This window comes from Lissotriton helveticus, chromosome 7 (assembly GCF_964261635.1).
Source record: "Lissotriton helveticus chromosome 7, aLisHel1.1, whole genome shotgun sequence".
NCBI classification, from domain to species: Eukaryota; Metazoa; Chordata; class Amphibia; order Caudata; family Salamandridae; genus Lissotriton; species Lissotriton helveticus.
The window spans coordinates 971,140,452-971,154,644 of NC_136068.1; the positions used below are offsets into that span (position 1 = coordinate 971,140,452).

At 46.1% G+C, this 14,193-nt stretch overlaps 1 protein-coding gene across 2 annotated transcripts in view; it reads right to left on the bottom strand.

Annotated features, from left to right (window-relative positions):
* The window catches only part of FLT4 (fms related receptor tyrosine kinase 4), a 476,277-nt gene that overhangs the window by 123,094 nt on the left and 338,990 nt on the right, over positions 1 to 14,193 (bottom strand). For both annotated transcript variants that reach the window (XM_078653565.1, XM_078653564.1), the window contains exon 12: positions 13,485 to 13,593. In XM_078653565.1, the coding sequence (XP_078509691.1) occupies positions 13,485 to 13,593 (109 nt within the window). The remainder of the gene's footprint in view (positions 1 to 13,484; positions 13,594 to 14,193) is intronic.

Below are 14,193 nucleotides of genomic sequence, written 5' to 3' on the forward strand. Positions count from 1 at the left end.
CACTTCGGAACTTTTGAAAAACACACCCGCTTTGAGAATAGTGCATTTACCATAATGCTCTTGGGGTATACCCGCTGGAATGGTGGAGTAGCGTGCGACCTATGGACCTTTTACTTTATTACGGCTCCCTCGAGCCTTTGAGCTGACGAGCTCAGGTAACGCCCTACGCGCCCGGAGAGGTATCAGACCTGAGAACATTTTGGCAGCCTGCACAGCAACCCCTGAATATCTTCCTACACTCTGCTGATGAAGGACAATAATCCTGAAACACCGGTGTCCAGAGTTGGCCTGCAACTTTGCATTTACACTTCGGAACTTTTGAAAAGCACACCCGCTTTGAGAATACTGCATTTACCATGATGCTCTTGGGGTATACCCGCTGGAATGGTGGAGTAGCGTGCGACCTATGGACCTTTTAGTTATGATAATCAATGAGTATATCTTGAGGTCCACCGACAGGAGCTACAACAAAAGCCAAACAAGAATCATGTATTGAGTAAGTAGATTATTCTCCTGAAAAAAATTAAAATAGAATTTGCACTCGGAAGAATTAGTGAATGTTCAAAAAGGGAAATGCAGCCTGTGCCCTTAGTGTTTCATGGTGCATGCTTGCTAACAATTATATCTTTGGTTGCTTACCCCTGGTTGAGGTCGGAGGGGGCTTTTTGTGACGGTAAGCGGTAGGCGAAACTGACAGTTTCTCCCGAAGGTTGAAGAGGTCGGGCTGATTTTGATGAGTTTTTTCCGCCTACATTGCAGAGTATTCTTTCACATCTTTTGACGAGAACGCTGTGACTACGTTTGGGATTACATTTGGGAATCCTGTTTCTACCGCGACGGGTAAGATACCTCGATGGTGGGGAAGAGCAAGTTTCTTTATTTGCAAACTTCATGAATATAGACGGTTGTCTCGTTCTGTTTCTAGCCATTTGAGTTTTTACATGGTTTCACAGCCCGTGAGGAATCAACCAGGAGTAAGTAACCAAAGATATAATTGCTAGCAAGCATGTTTTCACTTGTGGTGAAGCTGAGGCATGTAAGCACACATCATGTCACATACTGTCTAAACATGCACCATGAAACATGATTCTGTCTCTGAGGTGTTCAGAGAGGTGTTTCAACTACCCCTACAATGTGCTCCCTTCAGATTAAGCTTGGCTTCTAGAGTTTGCACCAAGGTAATGGCTCTGGTGGATGCATTCCTTACTTGCACATGTTTGCCCTGATTTAGATGATAATGTAGTGACAGCCGCCTTCGTTGAAACAGCACTACACTTTCTACACCAAGCCAAAATCTTCTGTTCGAGTTCTCCTTACCTTTTCTGCCCCTGTCACAGAGACATCAGTTCATTGGATCAGAACTGGGCACACAGAAGGCAACTTCCCTGCTTCAGAATGGGTCTGGCTCTTCAGCAAACCTTCCACCGTTGCTATTTACCCTTGCACTTCATCTCCATCATGGCAAAGGCAAGCACTTTGAACTTTCTCCCATCTAAGGAAGGCTTCTCTACAACTGTTCATCAAAGAGACATTGGTTCTCAAAAAGTGTTAATCATTGCCCTGTGCTTTGTGTGATAGGGAAGAGTTGATCAACAATCAGAGCTTTTCAAAACTCACAAATGTTAAATAAATGTTAGTTTTTGGCTGCTATGCGAATCGCAATTAGGTAATCGCTATTCCTATTGTATGAAATTGGTTGCTCATTGCTCTATGGTAGGTACCATCACTGGGATATGCAGATGCTGGTCCTTGTAGAGGTCAAGGAGTAGGACCACATTGTTTGGGTCCATCGGTAATATATGCACTGATATACAGATTGGATTACTATGATCAGTGTTAGTTAGAGGCATTGTACGGGTGGACAAATAGGTTTTGGGACCTATCTTTAGTTGCCATCTTCCTCTTTTCCTTGTATGCCATACCACTTCAACCTCCCCACTGTGCCACGCAATACCTGTCCCCACACCACCCTTTTCACTCTTAAATCCTGGTTTCTTCAGGTTTGGCTATTACTGCGATGGGTTACTAGTCCAGTTGTGCAACAGCTTCACAGTTTTCCTGGCTACAGACCCAGAGGTATACCGATCTCATCTTCTGTTGCCTAAATGCTTCCTGCCCATATTCTGTTTAGACACTTCTCTCCAAAGCTGATTGCTGTGAACCTTTATCCCTATTATGCCACCTTCACTGGTGGATGACCTCCCCATCTTCATTCTGGGACTGGTGGCTAGTGTCCAGTGCTCTCCCTCCATCTTCATGTAACTCTTGGGCCAAACTCCATTCTTGGTGCACCTTGACGGCTAGCCTTTCTAGACACTCATTGACACCAACCAAGAGATGAGTGACATGGGGAGTGATGAAACAGCTACACTTCTAAAGGAAAGGAATCAGGCTCTGCTGCTAGGCAGGTTGGTTCTGCATGCTGGTGTCCTTAGCTTGACCACAGCACAGATGAAGGAAGGGCAAACAATGATGGTATGTTTGATAATTCACTGTTTATTCTAACCAGGAGTTGCTATTGGATTACGGGTATTGCAGTCTACACCCTCTCACATTTAAAATCATTGCTTGATTTAAGTTAGACCTGTTTGATCTGTTTGTCTTTGATAACAACAGTATTTTTCCTTGCAAAGCTACTCAAACTAGTCCAACCGTACTCTTTGAACAGAACACGGTGCATGCACCCACCAGAACACAGACTTGTTTTAAATAACTTATGGTAAAGGGAACCCATGAGTAGGTGGGGAGAAAAGGAGGAGCTATATGGAAAAGGATAAACAGGGGCTGGCACTGTATACCTATAGGCAGCAAGTCCTCTACTCTAAAAAATATAGGTCCTCAGCCACCCATGGGTGGCATGCTTCATCATAGGCCCCCTCCTCACATTTCTATTTGTGGAAAACCGAGGTGTGGGCTAGTACCATTGGCCGAGGGGAGCTCTTTGGGGGTATAGCAGAAGGGGGTCCTACTGGGTATAGGTGTTTTATGTGTGCAAAAGAATGCAGAGGTATAGAAAGGATAAGACGATCTCTCAATTGATGATTTATTCTCGTCCCTAGTGGGTAAAGGGTAAAAACACAAATGTAGACTAATTAAACCCATGAAAGTGGCCAACATGTTTCTGCCTGATGGACCATATGAAACAGGTGTCTAAGAATTAATTGGGACCAGCTTAACGTCTCAGCCAATCAAATTCAACTGGTGAAATTATTAATAAGAGGAAAACACAATCAGTCATTTGTTGATTGAATCCCATACTGGCTGTTCTTCATCACCCACTCTGTTGGGTTGAGCAGCCTCTACTCCCACATGGCCAGGACAGAAGGGGGCCGTAGATTGGGCCGTTTTTACAATCCCGCCATGCCAAGATTTTATATTACATTTCTTAGTTAGCAGTTTGATATTGTACTTGCTGCTTGAGTGGTAATAACCACTAGAGACAATTAACTTGAGGCCAAGATAAGTGGGTATGTTGGTTGAGATGGCTTTGTAAATGATGATAATTTAGAAGCTGGTGTGGGCCGGCAATGGGAGCCAGTGGAGTTCCATGAGGATGTGGGTCATGTGATCATTTTCCTGTAATCCTAAGATGTGGCATGCTAAGTCATGGAGGATGCCCGTAACAAGGCCATGGAGCAGGGTGTTACCAACATCTAGATGTAAGAGTACAAAGAGCTTGAACAGCAAATCTGAAGTTGCTTTCTGAAAAAAGAAACAGGTTTATTTTCTTAAGAAGCAGCAGGTGGTACCAGGCCCTCTTTGTTTTTTGGCAATGCGTTCCTTGATGGTGAGGTTGTTGTTGAGGACGAATCCAAGTGGCTCGGCATTCAGTGCAAGTTGGGTATCGATGATAACTAAAATTTAATGATACTACCTTTCACAACATTTTGGTAATCTTGAACCTATTTTGCAATGTTTCTTTTTCATCTTCAGTGATATCACTTCCTATGATGTTATCAAGGGCCAACGGTCATGTAACTTCTTGCATCACTGTCTCCAGGTCCAAGTATGTGATGTCACTTCCTGAGATGTATGATGTCACTTCCATTACCCCAAACATTTTGGTGAATCGACATCTAAGATGTTGTGTTCTGACAATTGTTGGCTGCCATTTGTGTTCATTGAAAGTTGCCAGAATAGAGTTAGTGCCAATATGACACATACTCTCCCAAACTTTGCAGTCATTGTACAGACACAGCACACAGAGCGCAATCTGTATTTCATATTATTTACAACAAGGGGTGGTGATGGACAGAGTCTCTGAATTAAGCAGAGTACTCTCACCCAGTCAAGAGATCAGGGCTAGATCCAACACCGTTTTTTAGCTCATTGCACCATCCCAGTTTCAGAACCTGGCTGTATGCAAATTAGTCTGTCCCTGGCCCAGTGCATCATGGGAACAGGGCAGACCAGACTACAAAAGCCAATTCTTACACTGGGAAGGAAACAAGCTTCCGGGGACCGGTTTCTGGCATTACAGCCGTCTTCGGCCCGGCTTGCTTGAATCCTGATGGTGCAATGAGCAAGGGACTCACATCTGAGTATACCCTTCCACGCTTAGGGTGGACAAAATTATTTACAACAAGGGGTGGTGATGGACAGAGTCTCTGAATTAAGCAGAGTACTCTCACCCAGTCAAGAGATCAGGGCTAGATCCAACACCGTTTTTTAGCTCATTGCACCATCCCAGTTTCAGAACCTGGCTGTATGCACATTAGTCTGTCCCTGGCCCAGTGCATCATGGGAACAGGGCAGACCAGACTACAAAAGCTAATTCTTACACTGGGAAGGAAACAAGCTTCCGGGGACCGGTTTCTGGCATTACAGCCGTCTTCGGCCCGGCTTGCTTGAATCCTGATGGTGCAATGAGCAAGGGACTCACATCTGAGTATACCCTTCCACGCTTAGGGTGGACAAAATTATTTACAACAAGGGGTGGTGATGGACAGAGTCTCTGAATTAAGCAGAGTACTCTCACCCAGTCAAGAGATCAGGGCTAGATCCAACACCGTTTTTTAGCTCATTGCACCATCCCAGTTTCAGAACCTGGCTGTATGCAAATTAGTCTGTCCCTGGCCCAGTGCATCATGGGAACAGGGCAGACCAGACTACAAAAGCCAATTCTTACACTGGGAAGGAAACAAGCTTCCGGGGACCGGTTTCTGGCATTACAGCCGTCTTCGGCCCGGCTTGCTTGAATCCTGATGGTGCAATGAGCAAGGGACTCACATCTGAGTATACCCTTCCACGCTTAGGGTGGACAAAATTCTTTACAACAAGGGGTGGTGATGGACAGAGTCTCTGAATTAAGCAGAGTACTCTCACCCAGTCAAGAGATCAGGGCTAGATCCAACACCGTTTTTTAGCTCATTGCACCATCCCAGTTTCAGAACCTGGCTGTATGCAAATTAGTCTGTCCCTGGCCCAGTGCATCATGGGAACAGGGCAGACCAGACTACAAAAGCCAATTCTTACACTGGGAAGGAAACAAGCTTCCGGGGACCGGTTTCTGGCATTACAGCCGTCTTCGGCCCGGCTTGCTTGAATCCTGATGGTGCAATGAGCAAGGGACTCACATCTGAGTATACCCTTCCACGCTTAGGGTGGACAAAATTCTTTACAACAAGGGGTGGTGATGGACAGAGTCTCTGAATTAAGCAGAGTACTCTCACCCAGTCAAGAGATCAGGGCTAGATCCAACACCGTTTTTTAGCTCATTGCACCATCCCAGTTTCAGAACCTGGCTGTATGCAAATTAGTCTGTCCCTGGCCCAGTGCATCATGGGAACAGGGCAGACCAGACTACAAAAGCCAGTTCTTACACTGGGAAGGAAACAAGCTTCCGGGGACCGGTTTCTGGCATTACAGCCGTCTTCGGCCCGGCTTGCTTGAATCCTGATGGTGCAATGAGCAAGGGACTCACATCTGAGTATACCCTTCCACGCTTAGGGTGGACAAAATTATTTACAACAAGGGGTGGTGATGGACAGAGTCTCTGAATTAAGCAGAGTACTCTCACCCAGTCAAGAGATCAGGGCTAGATCCAACACCGTTTTTTAGCTCATTGCACCATCCCAGTTTCAGAACCTGGCTGTATGCAAATTAGTCTGTCCCTGGCCCAGTGCATCATGGGAACAGGGCAGACCAGACTACAAAAGCCAATTCTTACACTGGGAAGGAAACAAGCTTCCGGGGACCGGTTTCTGGCATTACAGCCGTCTTCGGCCCGGCTTGCTTGAATCCTGATGGTGCAATGAGCAAGGGACTCACATCTGAGTATACCCTTCCACGCTTAGGGTGGACAAAATTATTTACAACAAGGGGTGGTGATGGACAGAGTCTCTGAATTAAGCAGAGTACTCTCACCCAGTCACGAGATCAGGGATAGATCCAACACCGTTTTTTAGCTCATTGCACCATCCCAGTTTCAGAACCTGGCTGTATGCAAATTAGTCTGTCCCTGGCCCAGTGCATCATGGGAACAGGGCAGACCAGACTACAAAAGCCAATTCTTACACTGGGAAGGAAACAAGCTTCCGGGGACCGGTTTCTGGCATTACAGCCGTCTTCGGCCCGGCTTGCTTGAATCCTGATGGTGCAATGAGCAAGGGACTCACATCTGAGTATACCCTTCCACGCTTAGGGTGGACAAAATTATTTACAACAAGGGGTGGTGATGGACAGAGTCTCTGAATTAAGCAGCGTACTCTCACCCAGTCAAGAGATCAGGGCTAGATCCAACACCGTTTTTTAGCTCATTGCACCATCCCAGTTTCAGTACCTGGCTGTATGCAAATTAGTCTGTCCCTTGACCAGTGCATCATGGGAACAGGGCAGACCAGACTACAAAAGCCAATTCTTACACTGGGAAGGAAACAAGCTTCCGGGGACCGGTTTCTGGCATTACAGCCGTCTTCGGCCCGGCTTGCTTGAATCCTGATGGTGCAATGAGCAAGGGACTCACATCTGAGTATAACCTTCCACGCTTAGGGTGGACAAAATTATTTACAACAAGGGGTGGTGATGGACAGAGTCTCTGAATTAAGCAGAGTACTCTCACCCAGTCAAGAGATCAGGGCTAGATCCAACACCGTTTTTTAGCTCATTGCACCATCCCAGTTTCAGAACCTGGCTGTATGCAAATTAGTCTGTCCCTGGCCCAGTGCATCATGGGAACAGGGCAGACCAGACTACAAAAGCCAATTCTTACACTGGGAAGGAAACAAGCTTCCGGGGACCGGTTTCTGGCATTACAGCCGTCTTCGGCCCGGCTTGCTTGAATCCTGATGGTGCAATGAGCAAGGGACTCACATCTGAGTATACCCTTCCACGCTTAGGGTGGACAAAATTATTTACAACAAGGGGTGGTGATGGACAGAGTCTCTGAATTAAGCAGCGTACTCTCACCCAGTCAAGAGATCAGGGCTAGATCCAACACCGTTTTTTAGCTCATTGCACCATCCCAGTTTCAGTACCTGGCTGTATGCAAATTAGTCTGTCCCTTGACCAGTGCATCATGGGAACAGGGCAGACCAGACTACAAAAGCCAATTCTTACACTGGGAAGGAAACAAGCTTCCGGGGACCGGTTTCTGGCATTACAGCCGTCTTCGGCCCGGCTTGCTTGAATCCTGATGGTGCAATGAGCAAGGGACTCACATCTGAGTATACCCTTCCACGCTTAGGGTGGACAAAATTATTTACAACAAGGGGTGGTGATGGACAGAGTCTCTGAATTAAGCAGAGTACTCTCACCCAGTCAAGAGATCAGGGCTAGATCCAACACCGTTTTTTAGCTCATTGCACCATCCCAGTTTCAGAACCTGGCTGTATGCAAATTAGTCTGTCCCTGGCCCAGTGCATCATGGGAACAGGGCAGACCAGACTACAAAAGCCAATTCTTACACTGGGAAGGAAACAAGCTTCCGGGGACCGGTTTCTGGCATTACAGCCATCTTCGGCCCGGCTTGCTTGAATCCTGATGGTGCAATGAGCAAGGGACTCACATCTGAGTATACCCTTCCACGCTTAGGGTGGACAAAATTATTTACAACAAGGGGTGGTGATGGACAGAGTCTCTGAATTAAGCAGAGTACTCTCACCCAGTCAAGAGATCAGGGCTAGATCCAACACCGTTTTTTAGCTCATTGCACCATCCCAGTTTCAGAACCTGGCTGTATGCAAATTAGTCTGTCCCTGGCCCAGTGCATCATGGGAACAGGGCAGACCAGACTACAAAAGCCAATTCTTACACTGGGAAGGAAACAAGCTTCCGGGGACCGGTTTCTGGCATTACAGCCGTCTTCGGCCCGGCTTGCTTGAATCCTGATGGTGCAATGAGCAAGGGACTCACATCTGAGTATACCCTTCCACGCTTAGGGTGGACAAAATTATTTACAACAAGGGGTGGTGATGGACAGAGTCTCTGAATTAAGCAGAGTACTCTCACCCAGTCAAGAGATCAGGGCTAGATCCAACACTGTTTTTTAGCTCATTGCACCATCCCGGTTTCAGAACCTGGCTGTATGCAAATTAGTCTGTCCCTGGCCCAGTGCATCATGGGAACAGGGCAGACCAGACTACAAAAGCCAATTCTTACACTGGGAAGGAAACAAGCTTCCGGGGACCGGTTTCTGGCATTACAGCCGTCTTCGGCTCGGCTTGCTTGAATCCTGATGGTGCAATGAGCAAGGGACTCACATCTGAGTATACCCTTCCACGCTTAGGGTGGACAAAATTATTTACAACAAGGGGTGGTGATGGACAGAGTCTCTGAATTAAGCAGAGTACTCTCACCCAGTCAAGAGATCAGGGCTAGATCCAACACCGTTTTTTAGCTCATTGCACCATCCCAGTTTCAGAACCTGGCTGTATGCAAATTAGTCTGTCCCTGGCCCAGTGCATCATGGGAACAGGGCAGACCAGACTACAAAAGCCAATTCTTACACTGGGAAGGAAACAAGCTTCCGGGGACCGGTTTCTGGCATTACAGCCGTCTTCGGCCCGCTTGCTTGAATCCTGATGGTGCAATGAGCAAGGGACTCACATCTGAGTATACCCTTCCACGCTTAGGGTGGACAAAATTATTTACAACAAGGGGTGGTGATGGACAGAGTCTCTGAATTAAGCAGAGTACTCTCACCCAGTCAAGAGATCAGGGATAGATCCAACACCGTTTTTTAGCTCATTGCACCATCCCAGTTTCAAAACCTGGCTGTATGCAAATTAGTCTGTCCCTGGCCCAGTGCATCATGGGAACAGGGCAGACCAGACTACAAAAGCCAATTCTTACACTGGGAAGGAAACAAGCTTCCGGGGACCGGTTTCTGGCATTACAGCCGTCTTCGGCCCGGCTTGCTTGAATCCTGATGGTGCAATGAGCAAGGGACTCACATCTGAGTATACCCTTCCACACTTAGGGTGGACAAAATTATTTACAACAAGGGGTGGTGATGGACAGAGTCTCTGAATTAAGCAGAGTACTCTCACCCAGTCAAGAGATCAGGGCTAGATCCAACACCGTTTTTTAGCTCATTGCACCATCCCAGTTTCAGAACCTGGCTGTATGCAAATTAGTCTGTCCCTGGCCCAGTGCATCATGGGAACAGGGCAGACCAGACTACAAAAGCCAATTCTTACACTGGGAAGGAAACAAGCTTCCGGGGACCGGTTTCTGGCATTACAGCCGTCTTCGGCCCGGCTTGCTTGAATCCTGATGGTGCAATGAGCAAGGGACTCACATCTGAGTATACCCTTCCACGCTTAGGGTGGACAAATTTATTTACAACAAGGGGTGGTGATGGACAGAGTCTCTGAATTAAGCAGAGTACTCTCACCCAGTCAAGAGATCAGGGCTAGATCCAACACCGTTTTTTAGCTCATTGCACCATCCCAGTTTCAGAACCTGGCTGTATGCAAATTAGTCTGTCCCTGGCCCAGTGCATCATGGGAACAGGGCAGACCAGACTACAAAAGCCAATTCTTACACTGGGAAGGAAACAAGCTTCCGGGGACCGGTTTCTGGCATTTCAGCCGTCTTCGGCCCGGCTTGCTTGAATCCTGATGGTGCAATGAGCAAGGGACTCACATCCCCGGAAGCTTGTCTCCTGTCTCCTTTCTGGTGAAGAATTGGCTTGGTAGTCTGGTCTGCCCTGTTCCCATGATGCACTGGGCCAGGGACAGACTAATTTGCATATAGCCAGGTTCTGAGCTGGGATGGGGCAGTGAGCTAAATAGCGGTGATGGATCAAGCCCTGATCTTTGGACTGGGTAAGAGTGGTCTGCTTAATTCAGACACTCTGTTCATCACCACCCCCTTTTCTGAATCGTTTTTGGCCACTATAGGTGTGGCAGGGTATACTCAGACATGAGTCCCTTGCTCACTGCTCCATCAAGATTCAAGCAAGCCGGGCCGAAGACGCCTGAAATGGCAGAAACCGGTCCCCGGAAGCTTGTCTCCTTTCTGGTGAAGAATTGGCTTGGTAGTTTGGTCTGCCCTGTTCCCATGATGCACTGGGCCAGGGACAGACTAATTTGCATATAGCCAGGTTCTGAGCTGGGATGGGGCAGTGAGCTAAATAACGGTGATGGATCAAGCCCTGATCTTTGGACTGGGTAAGAGTGGTCTGCTTAATTCAGACACTCTGTTCATCACCACCCCCTTTTCTGAATCGTTTTTGGCCACTATAGGTGTGGCAGGGTATACTCAGACATGAGTCCCTTGCTCACTGCTCCATCAGGATTCAAGCAAGCCGGGCCGAAGACGCCTGAAATGGCAGAAAACGGCTCCCCGGAAGCTTGTCTCCTTTCTGGTGAAGAATTGGCTTGGTAGTTTGGTCTGCCCTGTTCCCATGATGCACTGGGCCAGGGACAGACTAATTTGCATATAGCCAGGTTCTGAGCTGGGATGGGGCAGTGAGCTAAATAACGGTGATGGATCAAGCCCTGATCTTTGGACTGGGTAAGAGTGGTCTGCTTAATTCAGACACTCTGTTCATCACCACCCCCTTTTCTGAATCGCAATCTGTATTTCAGCATGCATCATTACATCATTTATACATGAACGGTCGCTGACTGCAGTTGCTAGTGGCTGCTGCCATACCTCTCCAGAGTTTTAGTATAACCAACACCACCTCATACCAACAGTCTATCACCGGGTGACCTAATACACAAGTTCTGCTAAGTCTGCATACTCTGTCTACGTGTGGACAGTTATGGCTGTAGAAGATTGATCTCTCTGGAGCAGATGAGGAGTAACTTTGGTAGGAATCACCATCAGACTGATTGTCTAGGTATGGACCTGTCACAATGCATCAAAAGAATGCACATAGTAAAACCTGAACAATGCCAGCTCAGGCTTCTATACGTTTAGGAGCATAATGGAGTCGTAAAATGACATAAAAAACACTCGGGTGAACCGTGGCTGTTTAGAACTACATGTCCCATGAATGTACTCATGGGGAGGGGGTTGAACGAACTCACATATGCATGAGAAGGAGGAACCGTCTTTAAAGGCACCTCCGTATCATCAGACATGGCCGATTCCTTTTGGAAACTGCTGCGTTACGCGTATTCCTAGGATTGGGACATGGTCTCGTAAGTGTGCTGTGTGCACCAGCTGTTTTGTTTGCTTTTCTCGTTGGAAACAACTTTGCAAAGTAAGGATTCTTCCTCAGCTACGAGATGAGTGGGATCGTCTCATTTCGATATGGGGATATCTAAGTATTTGATTCCGCTGTTGGTGAGGCCCACGTTTGTGCCTCATGCGGTGGGAATCTGTGGTGGTGATACAAAGGCATTATTTTCCACCCATGGTGAAGCACACATTTGTGGCTAATGCAGTGGGGATTCCAGGGTACTAAACAGGTGGAGAAGATGACTCTGGAACACTCCGGAGCAGACTCTCACTGCAGTGGTGATTTAATCATAAGAGCGTCTTTTGGAGGGTACTCCGGTTGGAAACCAGTCGCAAGGGATCATATTCTACTCAAGACTGAAGTACACTGCTCCTGTAAATGCCTAACAAACAGTTCTGAATTGAATGGGCTATAAATATAACATGAACATATAATTGATCATATTTTCGCTACTTTATTTTGCCTTTTAACAGGGGGTTAAATAGAGTTCCTGCTTCTTTGGTATCTTCACCCCTGTGATTCAAGGCATTAGAGCAAAGAGGGTAGGTGAAGTGTGTACATAACGTTTCCTCCTACGTATCTGAGCTACCTGGTCTATAAGAGATTTCTGATGCATATTGTTAAAGTTTTCCTGTTGCAGCACCTTGTAAGCATGGATTGTTGGTTTTGCCTTTGTAAAGGATTCTGAGGGTTCCCGACTTATGGTATCTCTTATTATTGTTTACAGGTAGATATTAAGACACATACAGCCTGATTCATCAAGCTTAATTGCGCTCGCAAAGGGCCAGATTCTGAGAATCTGGCCCTTTGCGAGTGCAATTTTTGCATTTGGGATTCATCATCCCAAATGCGAAATTTGCTATTAAAGAATTCGCATATTTGCGAGGAATTGCATTTAAGGAATCTCTATTTGAGATTCCTTAAATGCAATTCATGAACCATTTTAAAATACCGAAATCGCTATTTTGGGCCGCTATTTACCGCGAGGTCAAACCTCGTGGTAAATAGCGAAAACTTAGAAAAATGCATTTAAATGCATTTTTCTAAGTTGCATGTTACACACACACATGTCCTTTGGACATGTGTGTGCGCAACACCAATGTAGATTACATTTCAGGGGTGCTACAGGGTGTCCTTTGGACACCCCTGGCACCCTTGAAATCGCTATCTTATTTGCGATTAGCAAATTGCTATTCGCAAATAAGGAATAACTCCCCATTCATTCCTATGAGCCTTTAGGCCCATAGGAATGAATGGGGAGTTATTCCTTATTTGCGATTAGCAATTTGCTAATCGCAAATAAGGAATGTGTAGGAATCGCATTTCTTTATGCAATTTCTACATGAATCCCGTTTTGCAAGTCCTTAATAGCGATTCCTTATAAATCGCTATTAGGGGCTCGCAAAACGGGAGAATGATGAATCAGGCTGTTAGAGGGATAGCAAATAACACATCAATAGTAGAGTCTTATTTGTACTTCCAATACTTTTGTGTAGTACAGGTCTTCCTCTCTGCTGTCTCCTTCCTTTCCTTCCCACATTTGATCCCTTCAACAGTCTGTGCTATTATAGCACTTCAGACTTTGGAGTTATCAGGAGGTGGACCATTCTGAGCATCTATTCGATCCCAAGGATACTATACTCTGACAGGACTACACATGTAACTGAGCTGTGAACTGTTTGCAGAGCTTTGGAAAGCTAGGAGGGACAGGAACTTGAAGAAATCAGGTGAGACAACAGGTGGATGTGCATTCAGGCAGTAGTTGACAACGATAAAGTTTCTCAGAAGACATTGACAAGTCAATATGGCACAAACAGCCCATCCAGCAGAACCCTTTATGCATTCTTACTAGTCACGTAGAAGTAGATGAGACGCTCATCTTGACCAACTTTGTTGAAAGCTGAGCACTTGTACATGACTGAGACATTGGCTTCTTGAATTACTAGCCGACTGACAGTCTGCAGATGAAAGAGAGAATGAGACTAATTGAGAAACAAGCGACATAAAGCCAGTAGGTCTCACCATGGCAAATCTGACATTTGTATTCATTTATTTTTGCAAACATATGCAACAGGCAATAAAATATAAAGGTATAGAAAAAATAAAACATCTGCTATATGTACGTGGCATGCATAGGCTTGCAAAAAAGAAAGTAAAAAGTAACACATGGCAAATGTAATTTTTTTAAAGCATGGAATGACAGCATAAATAAAAGCAGAAAATGGTTTACCAACCTGCCTCTGAAATAGACTACTTCTTAGGTGGATCCAGTGCTTAATTTGAGCCAATGGTTTCCGGTGCTCGGCACCAGAACTTAATTGCCAACACCAGCGCTTGTGGCTGACTGCCCAAGGCGACGCTGTCAGGCTTAGTTAGAGATGACTACAGGAACAGTTTATTAATAATTCAATATACATTTAAAATTACTATTACCTGCCACCCAAGTCATCCTTATAGCTTTGGGGACCTGAAATAGTCAGAATTGTCACACTTGTAGGAGTGTGATGGTCAGTACTTGTGTTGTTACTATCATTGGCAGTGCTGGCAGGGGCCAACTG